Source organism: Pteropus alecto, unplaced genomic scaffold, assembly GCF_000325575.1.
Source record: "Pteropus alecto unplaced genomic scaffold, ASM32557v1 scaffold273, whole genome shotgun sequence".
NCBI lineage: Eukaryota > Metazoa > Chordata > Mammalia > Chiroptera > Pteropodidae > Pteropus > Pteropus alecto.
Window position 1 is genome coordinate 49,589 of NW_006433963.1, and position 19,107 is coordinate 68,695.

The following is a 19,107-nucleotide window of genomic DNA, read 5'->3' on the forward strand; positions in this document are numbered from 1 at the left end:
TTTTGGTGTGTGTGTGTGTGTGTGTGTGAGTGTGTGTGGCATGTTTCATTGTTTTCTCATTTTTGTTACTTTTCTGTGTTTGTTTCTATGTATTAGGAAGATTTATTACATCTCCCAGGCTTAGCCAGGTGGCCTTATGTAGTAGGTGTCCTATGTGGCCCAGTAGCTCAGTTTCCCTGATCACCTGCATCTAGAGGCTCTTGTTTTGTTCCTTGTATGTTTGTGTGTGTTCTCCTGCTGTAGCTAAGCCTTAATTGCTGTTAGCACATCAGTGGATGGAAGTGACTCTCTGGCTGACTGGCTTTGGGAATTGGCCACACCCACAGGGTATGAGATGTTATGTAGCAGTCTCATGTAACTGTTGTGACCACCCTTTGTGTGTGCTGCTTATGGGGCTAGTCAAATGGTGCTCTATTGTGATCTGATGCCAGCCTTGAAAGGGGCTCCCATGTAGGCCAAGGTCAGCTGCTGCCTTTGATTGTTCAGGGCTTCCTGGTAGGAGCTACTAAGTGATTCATGGATGGTTGCTGTCTATGCTGGATATGGAGGCTAGTGGGAGAAACACACTGCGAGCTGAAGTTGGTTACCCCTAGTACTGGGTCTGGAGAAGCTTAACAAAAGGACCAGTATACCTCAAGGCCTGGGGCTACCTACCAGCTATGCATGTGACTCTGCAGCTGGAAGAGCCTTTGAGTGGTATGCAAGTTGGGTAGGGTGAGGGACCAGGGAGTCACTGGGATAATGCAAACAAATTTCACCTGGCCAATGCAGAGTCAATTTTCATGCCAGTACTGAATCTGCAGCTTCTTCTAAAAGTCTCACATTGCAGCAATGCCAGTCCCTGTCATCCTCAGACCCTCAGACCCTTGTGATGTACTTGAGATACTACACCAGTTTTCAGAAGGAAGTGGTGTCATTTTCTCAATGGTCTCATAGAAGTTGAGTAAAAATTCCTCTCATATGAAACATCTAAAATGGTCAAAGGTATATAAGTGGACAATAGAATTGTGGTACCAGAGAATGGGGTGGGGGGCAGGATATGGGGAGTTGTTGTTCAAAACGAATAAAGTACAGTTGTATAAGTGGAGTAAGTTCCAGAGATCTGCTGAGTAACGTACAGCCTATAGTTAGCAATAAGGGATTGTACACAGAAAAACTTGTTAAGAGGGTAAATCATGTTAAGCGTTCTTAACACTAAATCAAGGACACAAGGAATCTTTTGGATGTGATGGATATGTTTATTACCTGGATTGTGGTGATAGTAACAGGAGTATATACATATGTCTAAACTCACCAAATTGTATATATTAATTACGTGCAGTTTTTGTCTGCCAATTATACATCAATAAAGTGGGAAAATAAAATAAAAATTTAAAAATGAGTTTGAGAAGCCGTTGAATTGGGAGTTTAAGGGGTTCTTTGTAAAAGCAATCGCTTGAGTGAGGGAGGCAACCCAATTGCAGTTGATTGTGTAATGAAAGGACTATAAAAGCTGTTAGTATTGAGAGAACCATGTATTCTCTCTCTCTTTTCCAACATTTGTTATTAATATTAATGAAGATAATAACAGAGAATTTAGTGTACACTAAATTGTGAAGCAGGAAAAAAGGAAAAGCTACTACACCATTTTCTAATCTAATTGGTCCATGAATCCGTTTCTGTATAATATTAGTCTTTACTAAATTGCATGTGCCTGGGAATACTTAAATATTTTCAGTGATTCATGAATAGCTCTTTAGAGAATGATGATTGGCAGCTATTTAAGGGATAGTGGGGAAGTAAGGATTTGTGTGTTTTTGTGGGTGAATGGGAGAGCTGTGAGGAAATATTCTGATAAAAGGATTAAATTCCTAGGGAGAGTTTTATTCTCCAACTTCCACTTCCCCACCTAAAAGTGGATTTTAAAAAATAAGTAATTCGTGGAAAAGAAAGTTAGTTAATCTTAAGTTTGCTAATGGACCACTACTCCTACACTGGTATCTTTGCCATTTAACAGTGTGTTTTCTAGACAGCTGGCATAGTAATTAAGACCTAATGAGGAATGGGAGAGAACTTAATGCATGAATCAAAAAACACTTGATAGGAAGCGAGATTGCCTAGAATTCCTCTCTGTGGCTTATTTTTCACAGCTTCATGGTAACCTTTTCATTCTCATCAGAAATTATACCAAGAAAACATAAAAGAAAAGAGCTTTTTTTTTTTTTTACTGTTTTCTACTAGTTCTGTCTTATTTGCTCCTTTATTTTGCTGATCGGGGATAGTAATCTGAGCAATTTAACTGTGTGATCCTTTTGTGATGATTAAGTGAATTGTATCTTCTCGCCTAGATTAATATCATACCTTTAAAATGTACTAAAAATATTCTTTTCCAGTTATGAAAATGTAGTTAAATGTATGTTTGCTTTGACAGTTCCATTGACTACATCTTAGAGATAGACAGAATAATCAGAGTAGCTGCCCATATTGTTTGAAAAAACTAACTCGAAATTTGCTGTCTGTTATAATATAGTTGTTGATTCAACAGTGTTAGTCTTCTAAATGTCTAAGAAGAAAAAAAGAAATGTCTTTAAATCAAGGCTTGCATTTTACATGTTAAAACCAATTAAAAATAACATTAAAAGTTTCTATAAAAAGTCTGCAAGCAAAAACAAGGATTTTTTTTAAAACAAAGTAAAAAATAGGTTTAACCAGTCACCCAAAAGTGCTGTTGGTCTTTCAGCCATTTCAATTCCATTCTTTTGCTTTTGAGAGAGTCAGTATTTCCCTGATACAGAACTTCTGACTTACCTCTAACTCCCACTTTCTACTTCCCACCTTCACTTCTCCCATTTCCTTTTTCTTTCCCCGTGTGGAATTTAAGAGAAAAGAAATGTGGTCAGCACTGATTTAAAAATAAAGAAAAATAACTTGGCTTTACCCTACACCTAACTGCAAACTCTAGCAAAGGTAATAGATGACTCAGTTCCTTAATTTCAAGTTCTGTGTCTACCAAAATATATTTATGTTTGAGCAGTTTTAAAGATTTTTACTACTCTGGGAAGCAAATTGTTTAAAGTATAGGAACAATTAACATCTATAATGTTAAATTATAACAAAACCTCTTCTCAGCCATATTGACTTTGTGGGTGTGCACATGAAATATAAATTTATGTACAATTACTTAGTGTGAGCCTATAGCCACCACATAGAATGACCTCTAGAATTTTCACTGATTAATAAGTCCACCTATTTGCTTGTTTTCCAATTAGCAGAGCTGCTTGTCTTGAAGAATAACCAGACACATTGACAGCGTGTTAGCTTTCAAATTTTCACTAATGTGGAAGCTATCTGTAAGCAAAAGAAAACATGCCTTATTTAGCTATATCATTTTACACCTTTTTATTTTAGAAATCCTTGATTTTTTAAATTTATATCTTATAAAAAATAATTAACCATGCTTGAATATGTTGCTAGTAAAGCAGAACTGTATACAAAGCAAGGGAGAATGGAAATATAAGGCAAGCCCAGAAAGAATGATACCAGTAATAATCTTGTTGATAAGCAATATAACCCTTATTCTGAGAGTACCAGTACTAATATCACCTCTGAAACTACACCTAATAATAGTTTCCCCTCCCTTCATTTAATTTAATTGCTGATTAGATAGGTTTTTAAAAGCTTGTGATTTTAAATGTCTAAAGAACAAATAGATAATAGTTTCTTCTGTCTAGGAACCATTCTTTTACTAAAAAAAATAAACTGAATTTATAGTGAACTTTGCATTAAAACTCTGGTAACATTTCCCTGAATATCTTAACTTCTAATTCTTATGTACTCATATGTGAGTTCCTGGATCAGCCCTGTTTTCCTTTTGATCATCCCCCATGTTCATACAAGGTGCACCTATATGTCTTTCCATGGAAAGGAATGGACTTGGAAAAATCTTAAGAGGGCTGATAAATATTTTTGTTCCGCTTTCTATGGTGAAATAAAATGTTGGTTGCCAAGGGGTTAAAAACTTCTACTGTTATTTATGCAAATAATCTCCATAACATGGCTATGCAGAATGAACAGAGAGAAACATTGTTGTCCTGCTTTTCTAAGAATAGAGGTAGGGGTAATTTAAAACAGGGAATTATCTTGTAGATACCCTACATGTGAACTAGCTATTTCCCTTCGCTCAGCACAGAGCTTAGTAGACTGGTTTCTCTGAATTAAATTTTTTTTCTTGTTTTTTCTTTTTTTTCTCATTTTTAGAATATTGAATTTTGATCATAAAAGAAATACATGTTCATTATATAAAATACTGGGAAATACAATAAAAATTTTGGAAATAATCCTACCCCTCAGTGATAACCATTCTTAAAATGGGGTGAAGAAATATTTTTGCCATTGTTTCTCTTTGCATATATACAGGTGTTTGCGTGTTTGCGTACATTCAAAAACACGTCTTTTCACAAAATTGGAAATGTACTATATTTATAGCTTTGTACTATGTATTTAAAAATTACTGTTATCACTTTTCTCTTATTACAATGAGCAGTGCATGTTTATTTTAAAAATATATTTTAAATATAAAAGAGCAAATAGAAGAAAATAAGAATTAGCAAAATAAATAAAATTAAACAAAAAGAAGAAAAATAAATATTGTCTGGAATTCTATCTAGAAAAAATAATGGCAATGTTTTGGTGTAAATAGTCAGTCTTCTTTTTCTCTATATGTACACTTTTGTTTACAAAATTAGGATCACCGTGTACCGATATAGTAGGTTTTTTCACTGAACCTCATTTTTTCACTTTCCAATATATCATGAATATTTTCTTTATTATCAACTATTATTCTACTTCATTTTTAGTAGTTTCATAGCATTTATTATAGAGATAGGTCTGAAATGATTTCTTCAATCCTCCATTGTTAAGCATATAGGTAACTTCCATTTTTCTATTATAAACAACACAATGGTGACCATCCTCATACTTGTACCTATCCACACTTATTTCCCTAAAACACATTTTTATCATCAAAGTATTTATGAAGTGAATTTGCCATTTGTGTCTTTTTTTTTTAGTGAACAATTTTTATTGAAACCCTCAAAGATTAAAGAGGACCAAATGGTGAGTTTGGGTACCGTAACAGAAAATCTCACCTAACTGTACCATCATTCTCAGTAATGAACAAACCTAAATGCACAAAATTCAAATTCTCTTGTAATTGCTACAAGTGAATGTAAATTTTACAATAGAAAAATCATTTAAGTGATCTTGAAGAAAGCATTCTCAATAAAGTTTTGAAAAATAAACAATGAAATCATGGTCTTTTTTTTTTTTTCTTTTCTATAGAAGAGTCCAATGAAGTGGTTCCAAATGAGGCAGGAGCTCATAAGGAGGAGGACCACCATGCAATAGCTACGGATAATGTGGTATGTACATTTTGAAAGACTTGCTCATTACATGATAGATTTCAAGGTTATGTTTCCAGTTGGTGACAATTAGCATTGTCTTGCTCTACTTTGCAAATGAAAACAGATCTGTTACCAATGAAATTATGTATCTTTGAGATTTACTAAATGAAATTTAATGCACTGTCATTTGAACCTCATTTTTTTTTAATTTAGGAGGTTTGCATCTATAAAAACCTAATGGTTACTACACATATGACATTTTATACATAACAAGTTATTTTTCTTCAACACATTTAGCAAAGAGCAAATTTCTTTTCATTTGACAGATGGCAGAATTAAAACAGAGTTTATCCTGAGATTATGAAGGAAGCCTTTGTTAATTCTGGGACTTATATTCAGGGATACATGATTCCAAGGTCTACGTTCAGACCATATTTATCTAATGTACTATGTTTGGTATCTTTTCTTTTCTTAGCTAAATTGAACTCTATTATATTAAAAATTGCAGTAATGAGGGAAAGACAGTATTAAACAATTGCATAGCAGGCAGAGACAGGCTATGTGTGGATTAAACTGGGTTTTGTAAAAATATAAACATTATCAGTACATAAAGATGACCTCTTAGTAGCTATTTTAGCAGCATCTGTTTATATTCTGACTCTATCAAATAATACAAAAATCAAAATGATATTAAAGTCAGACAAAGGCAAATGTCATTGTACTGTTGTTTTTGCTTTTGAATAAGTGTTTTGTGCTTGATTGCAACCTTTAAAAAATGGTATCTACAATGGATTTTTCGGTTACAAAATGTCTGTAACTTCAAGATTTACCTTAGCTTTCATTACAAACATTTATCTAACACTATAATCCTACTACATCTCCTTAATAAAAGTTGAGCACATGAAATAACAGTTTTTGTTAATTTTTTGTTAAACATTAACAATATATAACAGTGTTTTCCACCTATAGGATATAGTTTAAGATTGCATTTTATTAACTTTAGTCCTGTTCTAAGTTAATGTTTGACCTTTCTAACACTAAATTCAATGGGTGCACAGAAAAACAAGCTTTTATTTTGGGGCAAAGTCATGTTTTCATTATATAGATAATTGTTTTCCACAATTATTAATTGTACTAATATTCTTAAATCCCACCAAGTAATAATCTTCTCTGCTCTAGATTTGAATTACACTATACAAATTATATACAATTATTTAAAAATTGGAAACTCTTTTTCCCTAAGGACACATTCATTTTTCTTTAGCCTGAATTTCTCTGCACTGGCTCTCTCCTCCAGTAAACATTTGAAGATAATGAATGAAGTCATGGTGTAGGATGACTGACAGTCACTTAGGTACTTAATTTTTCAAGAACAATTGATTTTCAGATACAAATCTCCAAAATTTCAAAGGTTGATCTTCTCTGCCTGTAGCTTTTGAGTGCCCCCAGTTATTCATGGATAACAAATCACAAAGACATATAAGACCTATTTATATGCACAAATCTATACATTGGCCTTTGGTACCGTTGTCCCTGGATAACTTAACTCCTTTTTTCCTGGAACCAATCCAAATATATAGAGAATCTAAAGAATAAAATTTAAAAAGCATCAAATCTAAGTTCTGGTGAGAGCCAGATTAAGCCCTAAGTTTATATAGTCATTATAATAGAAAACAAAACATTCGATTCATCTCCAGGCAGCTGTAGAAAGCAACTTCATTGCAGCTGTCCTCTTGACTCAGAAGCCTGCAGGTCACGAATCCTGTTATGGTATTATATTCTCATAAGCAATATATAAAATATGATCATTCTAAATTTTTTTTTGCAATTTTTAATATTGCTGGGTAGGAAGCTTGATTTCAAATTCTGCCTATGACATGTTGCTATTAATGTGCTTTAATGTGCTCATTCTTAAAAAACTGCTTAGTGATTATAGCTTAACTTTTCTCTTTTTAAAATTTTCTTTTGGGTTTGCAGGATTTAAATATGTAAAAGTGCTTTTTCTTGACTGGGTTTTTCATATGCAACAGAAAAATTTAGTACTTAATTTGCTTTTGATTTTATTAAAAAAAAAAAAAAAAACTTTCCATGATTAGATAACTTGCCTTGACCTCATGGTTGAAGCTTATTGGTCATTCTTTTCATCAATGTTAAGCTGTTTTGTTTTTTCTTTTGACAAATACTTAATTAGTACCTACTGTGTGCAAGATACTGTACAAACAATGCTGTACCTTAACTCTAAAACTTTTTGCTGTTTAAGTCTCTCTCTTTTCCTTCCTACTGTCTAATGATGGAAACAAGTCACTATGCTATTTTGATCATTACATCCTGCAAGTCTGCTTTCAATTGTCTAGCTAATGGAGTGCAGTAAATAAGTAAATAAGTGAATATGTTTTAAAATTGTATTTGACTTTGAAATACATGTCATATGTTGACATTTTACATTACATGTTGCAAAGAGGTGTATGGGTACTTAAAAAGAAAGCCCTTACGAACAATTAGGTATAATTACCATTACAAACATACTCTTACAGGAAGCGATTTTCCTGTCATTGGAGGGTGCTATTTAAGCAGAATTTGAATGCTATTTTTTTTTTCAGGGATATTGCGAAAGGATTTTTTTTTATTTCCTATTTTAAATAGTATTGCAGTAATTTTGTATTTACTAAGCATTCATCAATTAAAGGTAGAAGGAAGTGGCTCAGACACACAGTAGGTGTAATATTGAGGATCCAGTGGGTTATCAGAGTTTATTCCCAATAACTAGACTAAATAATGCCATCACTTAAACTAAGCATTGAATGTATGTGCCCTATACATTGTTGAGTATAGTGATGATGATCAGGTATATATTTATAAAAACTTCACCTGTGTTACAGAAAATAGAAATTATTGACGATGAAGAAAGTGACATGATAAGTAATTTGGAAGTAGAACAAGTGAATTCTCTCTTGGATTATAAGGTAAAAGTAATTTCAGATTTTGAATTCATTAAGAGAAGGTGTTAAATGAGGTGGCCTTTTACAATACTTATGTACTAGTTTATTTCACTCCCATTTGATAAACATCCTGGGATTCCACATGTGACTCCCTAAGACAACTTGGATATCCTTCAGCACTTTAATTAACGCTGGCTGATTTAGTGGTTACAGTTGTAAGCATAGTGTTTGCTAAGTGTGAGTAGATATTGATGGTATATGAAAAGGTAAGGTAGTGCATAGTGGTGGTTAATGTGAAATTTATGACAATGCTTTTTTAAAGTCAATGTTCACTTTTAAATGGTGGTAAAGGGAAAAAAAGTCCAGATTTTTTTCTTTGCTAATTTTATCTCAAATTGCAACTTCTGAAGACCACTCTTTTGTCTTTTTTTTTTTTAATTGAAGTATAGTTGGTATACAATCTTATATTGGTTATATTAGTTTCAGGTGTACAATATAGTGATTCAACATTTTTATACCTTACAATGTGATCACTTCACTAATTCTAGTAATCAATTGTCACTGTGTAAACTTATCGCAATATTATTGACTATACTCCCTTTCCCTTTTCATCTCCTTTCTGGTAACCATCTCTTTGGTCTCTGTTTCTATGAGTCTGTTTTGGTTTTGTTTTGTTTGTTCGTTGGTTTTTTTTTTTTTTTTTTTTTAGATTCCACCCATAAGTGAAACCAAACAGTATTTTGAAGACCATTTTTTAAAAATATAATACTATATCTGTTTTAGAAGTTTAAAAACATTCCTTAAATCAAATACAAAATCAGTATGAATAGAATGTACTTTTCTTAATGGTACTTGTTATTAAACTTGAAAGGCTTACTTTGAAATGCCATATAAGCTATCAGTATATATGTTAATATGTTTTCTGCATACATGTGTAATTGCTTTCCCCTTGTTCATCAGTATCCTATCTCACAAGGCGACTTTAGGATCTTCTGAAATTTTGGCCATACAATCTTTCCATACAATCATTCTTTCTTAGAATATCATAAGAGTTCAAAGCAGAGACTAATACTTAGATATTAATGGAAAATAACATTTAATCAGAAAAGACAACAGCTGTCATTTTCTCATTCTTTTCAATTTTACTATAATTGAAAGTTATGTCATTCAAGAGATTCTATTTTCCAAATGTTCATAACATGTAAGACTTTAAAATATTGGTCATTGTAAACACAGGAGAAAATTATCTTTTGAAATTTATTTTCTAAGTGATCAAGAGCACAGTAAAATTCTATATTTAAACTGTATTTCCAACTAATAAAATTATAAATTTGTTAGTTCTGAAGTATAAGAAATCATTCTAATCTCTCTTACATGATCATATAATATTTCTAAATGCCCAGTTCAGAATTAAAATGGCTCTGCAAGCCACCAATTGGCACAGGCTATGGAAACTATAGACGAGAGGACTAGATTGCACAGCTGTTAAGTGTGCTCCACTTAGCACTCTCAATCAGTTCAGATATGGTTGGGCCCAGAACTCTGAGGATTCTTTCTAGGACCTTTCTGCTCTGGTGTTCCAACCTACTTGAGAAGAATTTGAAGCTGAAGACCAGAGCACAGCAGATTGTCCAGCCCAGAATTGTCAAGTAACATTTTCATTGAATTCTAAAGGATATTTAACGATATACTGTTTTATACTGTGGTAAAAGCTGTGGGAACAAGGGATCTTTCACCACCTTATTAAGGATGTCTTTTATAATACATCAGTATCCTATATAAACTTCCTTAACTTTCAAAAATCAGCACCTATATAGAAAAAAATATATTTTTATAATCATTATTAAAAATATTTCAGTTCACCTACTCTGAGTTTTGTTACCTTAATTCTAAACTAAGGGTAAGTGAAACTTCATATAGCAGTTCTCATTGCTGATTTCAGGACGTTGATTTAAAACAGACTTATCAGCTTGGAAATTTAATCTTTCTTCAGAGAACATTGGTGTACTCTATTTGCATATGCATGTTAGTATTCCTTGTTTTGGGATCAAAATCATTTTGTTAGTTTCTAAGTATATTCATCATAACATTCTCTAAGGAAGAGACTTATTTATCTATGTATTATCTGTTCCTAGCACAAAGGTGTCAAGTGACTAGTTCCTGAGTGAGTGAATAAAGTATAATTGGAAGTACATTTAATATTATTAGGCAAGTATTCATTTATATAAAATCAGTTAAGACAAGAAGCTGGGTCATTATAACTTTTTTCCCACACGAAATTAAACAATCTCCCATTACTCTTGGGATTCACTGTAGCAAAATAGAAGAATGTTTCTGATATATATTTGCTAATTGTTATTGTGCAACCATCAATGCTCAGTTTGGAGTTTCTGACTGAGATATATTACTAGAAATCCATATTACTAGGAGTTCTAACTAACCCAAAATGCTTATGAGACAAGTTGATGAGTTCAGTCCCTGAGGCATAAGTAACTATGTCATAAAATAATGCCTCAGGCTTGGCAATCATTAATAGCCTACTTAGGGATCAAAGCTCCTATCCACATGAAGCCTTGAATGTTCCCTGCAATCATTTTGGATAATTGGCAAAGCTTACTGGGAATGTAGGGATAATTTTAACAAGAATAATGAGCTAGATCTTGTCTTCTGAAATTCAGTTAACTTACTAGTTCCTCTCACAAACATTCTATTTAGGAAAATCTCTAAAGTATACATAAATTACTGCCTATAATCTATAAAGTGTTTACTAGGCCTACAAAAAGCAGATCTAAGAAGAATATGTCTGCAATATTAAATTATCTTAAAGCTGTTTATGTTTTTCAAACAGTGCATAAATACTGAAGAGGAATATTCTCATGAGAAATTAGAGATCTGCATACCAAAACATACTTCATGACTTTTGCAAATGCGAATTAATGTTTTTAAAATGCTTTTTAATGGACTGCGAGTGCAGCGCAAAAGGATTATGCATTCAAAGGAGACACTAAGATAATGATAGGCACCTATTTGAAAAAAGACTTCCTGGTCAGCATTTTATTAATACTATTGTTCTGATAATTAATATAAAAAATAGAATTAGTCAAATGTATTAAGGCAAGAGCATGCTGAATTTTATTATAATGTCTAGCTCTAACTTAGATTGCTGAAGAGTGCTTTTGGACAAGGAATTTAGCTTGAATCATCAGATGATTCATTTGATATTAAACGGTCTTAAATAGAAACAATTTTATTAGGTAAAATAAGTTCTAAACTAAGCTGATTAAAAAAAGTTGATGCAGTAAACATGTCATAGATTGAATATGATTAACACAACGGTATTCTCTCAACTGAAACAACAAAAATGCTCGTAGAATTAATGAATTCTAATGTCTTTTATGAAGCTTTTTAAACAAATGCCACTAAAACTCCTGCTCTGCTGTTTGAGACCAATTCTCCAGCTTCGAAGAATACTCAAAACTTATTTTCATGTTTCTTTGACACAGGGGTTGGCTAATAATTTATTTAGTTATTTGAACCATGTTTTTGATATATAATTTTCATACAAAGAAAATTCACCTTCTTATACAGTTAGATGAGTTTTGACAGCTAGATACAGTTGTGTAACCACGACCAAAATCTGTTTATTCATCTGCTGATGATCACTTGTGTTGTTTCTGGTTTTTGACTATTATAAAGTTCCTATGAATATTCGTGTATGTCTTTTTGAGGATATGTGTTTTCATTTCCCTTCGGTAAAAACTTAAGAGTAGGATTGCTGAGTCAGATGATAAGAGTATGTTTAATTTTATTAGAAACTGCCAAAATATTCTTCAAAGTGGATGTGTCATTTTACACTCCCACTAACAATGTATGAGACTTCTAATTGGCCCACATTCGCACCAGCTCTTGCTATTGTCAGTCTCTTTAACTTTAGCCATTGTAGTATGTTAGTAGTAGCGTCTCATTGTGGTTTTAGTTTGCATTTCCTTAATAATAAATGATATTAAGTGTTTTATTGTGTTTATTAACCCTTCATATATCTTCTTTCATAAAGTGTGTGTTCAAATATTTTGCCTGTTTTTTATTCTGTTTCTGGTCTTATCATTGTATTGTAAGAGTTCTTTATGTGTTCTGATTATAAGTCCCTATCAGATATGTGATATTTACAAATACTTTTTCCCAATATGCAGCTTGTATTTTTATTTTCTTAGCAGCATCTTTTGAAGGCCAAAGAGGTTTTTTTTTTAATATTTTATTTTGATGAAGTCTTTAAGTTTCATGCTTTTTGCATCCTCTTGAAGAATCTTGGCTTCTAAGCCAAGGGCACAAAGATTTTTCTCCTCCGTTTTCTTATGAAAGTTTTATAGTTTTACTTTTTACATTTAGGTCTATGATTCATTTCTTGTTAAGTTTTGTATATGATGTGAGATAAGGGGTTTTTTTTTTAATATTGATTTACAATTGTTTAACCATTGTTCTTTAAAAGACTATCCTTTCTTTGTCCATTAAATTAACTCAGTGTATTTTTTTTTAAAGTCAATTAAATATATATTTCTGGACTTTCTGTTATGTTTCACTGACCTATATGTCCACCCTTTTACCAATACCACACTTTCTAGATTTCTTGATTACTATAGTTTTAATAGTAAATCTACTCAGAGCACCTTTATGGCTATTATCTTGTTTGAGCATTTAACTCTCAAAGCTAGACTTACCAAAGATTACTAATATCATATCAATTTTACTGATGAGTAAACAGAGTGACAGAGAAGTTAGTTGACCTGCCCAAGTTTACACAATTATCAACAATCTTGGCACTAAAATCCTCCCAAATCCTAGTCTACAAAAAAAAAGGGAGACTTGATCTCAAATTAGTGGTTTACAGTGGTACATTTGGAGATATTTTCTGAATAATAGACTTTTACATAAAGGCAGAGAGGGGAACGCTCAACAAACTAACTCTTAGTAATTATTACTTAGACAGTCTTAGTTATAAATTCGGTATCTCTTTGGTACAAAATAATTTTTAGTTCTCAGCATTTGGCATTGTAATTCAGAATTTCTGCATTTGCAGGTGCTCTTTACTTGGGGTTAATTGGACTCTCTATATTCTTAATCTTAATCCAAATGCTAATTAGGTTTAATATAAGAAGAGTCTTCCAAGGGGAGGGGAACTGTTTCTTGATTTTTCTCTTACTGGAATTTATTTGATTGAATTTTTGAACTTGCAAATATTTTTCTATTGGTGATTTGCTTAAAAGGCAGCCTTTGAGTAGCAGAATAACTTCCTTCTGTGCTTTATATTTCTTTATGCTAAAATTTTATCTTCTTCATTGTCCCTCTCTTTTAATTGCCTTTTTAGAATTTTATTGTGCATCAATCATATACAGTCTTAGGTTTGCATAAGATAATTATATTGTTTGATGTTTTCTTCTTCAGAATGAAGAAGTCAGATTCATTGAAAATGAGCTAGAAATTCAAAAGCAAAAATACTTTAAACTTCAGACGTTTGTTAGAAGCTTGATACTAGCTATGAAAGCTGACGATAAGGAACAACAGCAGGTAGGTGCCAGAAGAGACTAGTAAACTGTAATGTATCATGTTGAAAAATGTCATGTTGCATTGGGTTTTTCACATATTTTTGTTTGTTTTTATATTTCATTTCTGCTGGCCATTAAAAAAGAATTTGTTACTTATGACCTTTTTGAGCACAGTTTTCTTGAGAATAGATATTCAAAATTTGTGTAAAGCTTTAATGGAAAATCAAAATAACTGATTAACATACTTTAATTCCAAGTTAGCCTTAAATAGGGAATTTTTAAAAATTAATTTTAAGGAAATTCTCAAAATGTTTGTAGTGATGGCTACATTAACTGGAGAGACACATATCTGGGGGCCTTTCGTGAATGAAAGAGGTGAAGCGTTGCCTTTCTTCTGAATTTCAGTTATCTTCTAGCCCCTACTAGAATTTACAAATGTTCAGATACCTTCTCTTTTATGAAATGTTGCTCATCACTAAAAAATAATGGAATTACTTTGTGAATTTTTCATGACCACGGTGTATCATTTCCTTTTCTCAATTTAACTAAAGTGTTTGATTCCTCTACCCCAAAGATGAAATTAATATATTGTTTACAAATTCCTCCCAAATTTTGTTTCTTATTTTTATGTGAAATTTGTATAATGATGTATTAAAATTGTTGAAAAGAATTATAATAAATGTTCCATTTAATAGTAAATGATTCCAAATTCGCCTCTGAGTTGTATATTGTCATGTTGATTCCTTGACAGAAAAGTTAAATATAAGTAGTATGTCACACAGGTAACCATTAACTATGAAGCAGTCTCAGAGGTTTTTATCCAGCAAGGAATCTCAAGAGTATAAAATTTCACCCCTTATATCCAAGCAACACTGCACGTACCATCCTAGATATCTCCAGGGAAAACGATTAGAGTCTTAGCATCTCACAATTCTCCTTTTTAAAAAAGAGAAAAATGTTTATATATTTCACCAAAGTACTCAACTACAAAATTTAAACTAAAAGAATTTATTCATGAAGCTTAACTAGCATGTATATTATGTAGCTAGTATCATGAATTTTGCTCTCCCATCACACACACACACACACACACACACACACACACACACACACACACATCCCAAGACAGTAGTCTTTAGTTATCTTTGCCAGCTTTATTTAAGACTATTGTTTTATTATATGATTTATGCAAATTCCATGGCATATTAAAATATGTTTGCTTTTTAGGAACCTAAACTAAAGATTTTATAGAATGAGGTGGTGGTCTTGAATATGGTCCCAAGGGTATGGTAAATTTTAAATAATCGTAAAAAAAAAATTAGGTTCAACCATTGGAATAACTTGGAGTATGGTTCTGGTCTCAAAAGTCATAGCATGGTTTTGAATTCAGAATTAGAGGACCAGGTAAATAACAGTTGTCTATGTCTTTTGATATCTAAGAATAGCACACACATCACATTTTATTTTCTAATTCTCACATTATTCCTGGATCGATTCCTTCCATAAGACCACTAACAAATAAGAAAAGTAACTACTGTACTTTTAATTTTTCTCCTTCTCTTATACTTTTTTTCTAATAAAGGCTAATCAACTAAGATGTGGACAAAATGTTGACTAAGAAAAAGAGAAAGTTATACAAAAAATGTACTGAAAGTCATAGCCTATATAATTAGCACCAAATAGAAATGACTGATTTGATATTGGGTATAATGGATCTCAAAATATGGTCTCAAAATACAGAAGACACAAAAGTTATTTGGGCAATGTCTTAAATTACTCATTTAACACTATGAAATACTTACAGGTTTATTTCTAGAAGGAATTAAATTTATTCTACCCAATAAAAAAGAACCATTGTGTCATTGGTTTCTTATTTTAAAAAAATCTTAAGTGTTTTTTTTATTAATCTTGATTTGGGTAAACTGAGTGAGATGAATGGTCTACAGAATATATTGCCTCAAAGAAGCAGTCTAGGCTTTAAAAGTATATGATATTGCCTGACTGAAATATTATATTACTCAAAGGTTTTTAAACCATTAGCCATTTTAAGATAAAAATAATGTTACCAGCCCTGTACTAAGTCATTACTTATGATCTCTCTTCCCCTGATAATTCACTATGTGATCCTAGCCAGATCAATTTGCTTTTCTTGAATTTCAATTTCTCCACTTTGCAAGGAAGATAAGAATGGTTAACATTATGGAATTTGACATTCATACCTTATAGAGACTGATGATATATTTAGGAAATGCTTTGATCTCTTGAGAAGAGTGGTACTAGGTCAGACTCTGAAGGTAGATTAATGAAGAAACTGTAGTAAATAAATTAATTGTATTAGTATCCAAGAAAAAGGCAGTTCTAGCAATTAGCACACTCCAAAGATTTGTTCAGTGTGTCAGTATTGTAATCCAGTAAGATACTGGAAAGAAAACATTTTAATTGGACCTTATCCATTAGTAGTGCCCTGTACTACCCCAAATATTAATGTTTTTCTATTTCACGCTATATTCATTTTGTCAGTCAAGTACATAAAATGCAACAACAAAGAAAAAAATAGTAAAGCTTCTTTGATTTCAAGGTCTTCCCACTATAATTTAGAATGTCATTAAGTCTGCTTATCCACTTGCCTTTTCAATATTCTAAGCACATGTTCACTGAATGTTCACTGGAACATTTTGCCCTCTCTAACATAGCTTCTTCATAATTACAAAGTGAACTAAATCCAGTGATGTATTTCTCATAAACTATGATCATCCAATGTCACCTGGATTTGGTTAGTGGTAAACAACTGTTCTAGAAGAAAATGGCATTGTGTCCTGTTACCACAACATAGCACCTTAAAAAGCATGTAGTACCTTTAGGTGACTGCTTTGAAATTACTCTGAATTTCATCAAGAAATTCATGATCTACTTAACAGTATGAAATAAATAACAGCTATTCCTTCAGGATCAGTTAGCCTTTCCTTATGCAGCCTGGCAAAAGGGAGAAAGTTTCTAATCTTGCCTCTTTGCTATAAGACAAAAAGTATAGGATTTATAGCTGCCACTTCTTTTAACAAATAAGTAAATATTGTCTTATTTCAACAGTGAATTTCCTATGTTCTCCAACATGCTCTGTCTTTCTGTCCCTTAATTGAGTAGTGGCAAGCTTGCATTTGTTTCTGTTACCTTGGTCCTTGTTTACCACTGCACTCAAAGCCTACACTGTAAGTAATACTGTTTAAAAATTTCCCAGACATGCTACATTATTTTTAATAGTGGGAACAGCAAGTCAGTAATTTAATTCACATTTTTTTATGATCAAGTAGGCATCAACACTGTCAGCCACGTGAAACTTGATTAATCATTTATTTCTCTGGTATGGACGCATGTTCTATAACCAGATGAAACAGTTACACCATGGCAAACTTCTTTCATGGCTCTCAGCTTATCTTAATTACTCCACCAGAGAAATGGGCAGCCCTCTAGATACATCATTACACAGCTAGATTCACTGGTTCAGCTGCACCTTGGTGGATGCTTGGCCATCTGTAGATATATAGGCATAGACTAAGAAAAGGAAAAAAAAAATCACTTGGTCTTTTCAAGTTGTTAAAGTTTAAAGTAAAATAGCTGAGCTTCTTTCTTAATTGCTAAGTTCTTTCTCCCACTGAAGTACAAAATTACCTTTTGTAAAATGCATTTTTTCTCTAAAAGACAGCATAGCTAGGCAAGAATATTTTAATAAGAAATATAATTTTAAAGCCCTTTAGCAATAATCAGTGAACACTCAAAACTAGTATAGAAATCACTTATCTTAAACACTTCAAAGCACTTGGTGCAGAATAGTTGTTCATTTCTCTCCTGATTTCCCTTTTGTCTGAGGTTCCACTGTATGTAATCTACACTCTCAAGATCTAGCGTTTTGTTATTTCCTTAATAGTATATAAAGAATTTATCTTTTAGGTAAGATATTGTATATGGTCCTGAAAGCAAAATGCTTCTTTTTTTAAATCCGTAAGAATAAATCAACATGAGAGGATCACAACTATTAACATAAAATTGGAAAAGATCTGTCCACATACTAATTCAAAAAAATTGATTTTTCTGACTCAGGCACTGCTGTCAGATTTACCTCCTGAATTAGAAGAGATGGATTTCAATCATGCTTCGCCGGAGCCTGATGATACCTCATTCAGTGTGTCTTCTTTATCAGAGAAAAATGCCTCAGACAGTTTGTGATTTGTAGGGGGGAGGTATATGATACAGACTTGGCTGCCTAACAGGTGTGCATTTCAAGATAACTTCATTCTGTTGCCCTGAAATTCTTCAGTTGGAAAAACATGTTGAAACCAACATATTCTGTGAAGGATGGACAAGATATAATGGCTACAATGCAAAAAATATATATATATGAAATTTAAAAGCATTGTTTAAGAGTTTTTTTTTTTTCCAAACTGATGGAACTCTGAGAAGATAATTGTATTTAATTTTGAGCAATTTAGCTATGAAATGCATAACATCTAATTTCTGAAAAGTTTTTGTTTGGTTTTATAGAAGAATTTTAGTTTTAATAATAGTTTTGACCAGACACACAAAAATAAAGGTATTTCAACATTGCTTATCAAGTTACTAAAGCTTAATTATTATTTTTGTAGCCATTACATCTTCTTTCTTTCTCTCTCCTTCTCCTAACATACACTTTAACTCAGGAAAATGGACTGAAAATTGAAAACAAAATTTTAAAAATGATTTAACCTGGATGAGTCTTGGGAATTATTTTTCAACCCCTTGAAAATTTTACTTAAACTAATGGTTGAAACTGAGGTGATTCCTAGTATATAATTGTAAATTGTTGGGATTCATTTATTATCTAACCCAAATATATGGGGGGAGGGGGAAAAGCACTAATGGAAAAGTAATTCACCAACATGAAGTCAAATAAATTTTTAAGTGTACAGAAACAAAATGTTGTAAGAGATTAGTCTTAATGGAAATTCTTCATTTCTACAAATGACAAATACTGATAAAACTTACATTCTACTAGTAAATTTGTGTAACTGAGTTAGATAAAATGTTGCACAACTATTACAAGTTTATCACCAGCGTCATGATATTTTTTTCAGTTCTTACGTTTTATGAAACAGGAATCAAGGTAAGCCATTAAGATCTTTTTTTTTTAATCTAGTCACTCAGCTTTGCCACAAAATTTACCTCATTTCCATGTGAAGCTTGTACAGAGCCATCAGCCAAGGATAATATCCAAAA

The 19,107-nt window shown here is 32.2% G+C and overlaps 1 protein-coding gene across 1 annotated transcript in view; it reads left to right on the plus strand.

The window, feature by feature from the left end:
- The window catches only part of LOC102883464 (highly divergent homeobox), a gene marked incomplete at its 5' end in the record, with an annotated part of 56,204 nt that extends 38,080 nt beyond the window's left edge, over positions 1-18,124 (plus strand). The window contains 4 exons of the mRNA XM_015587083.1: positions 5,320-5,399; positions 8,261-8,344; positions 13,760-13,882; positions 17,956-18,124. Coding sequence (XP_015442569.1) covers positions 5,320-5,399; positions 8,261-8,344; positions 13,760-13,882; positions 17,956-18,081 — 413 coding nt within the window. The remainder of the gene's footprint in view (positions 1-5,319; positions 5,400-8,260; positions 8,345-13,759; positions 13,883-17,955) is intronic.
- Positions 18,125-19,107: the final 983 nt, after the last annotated feature.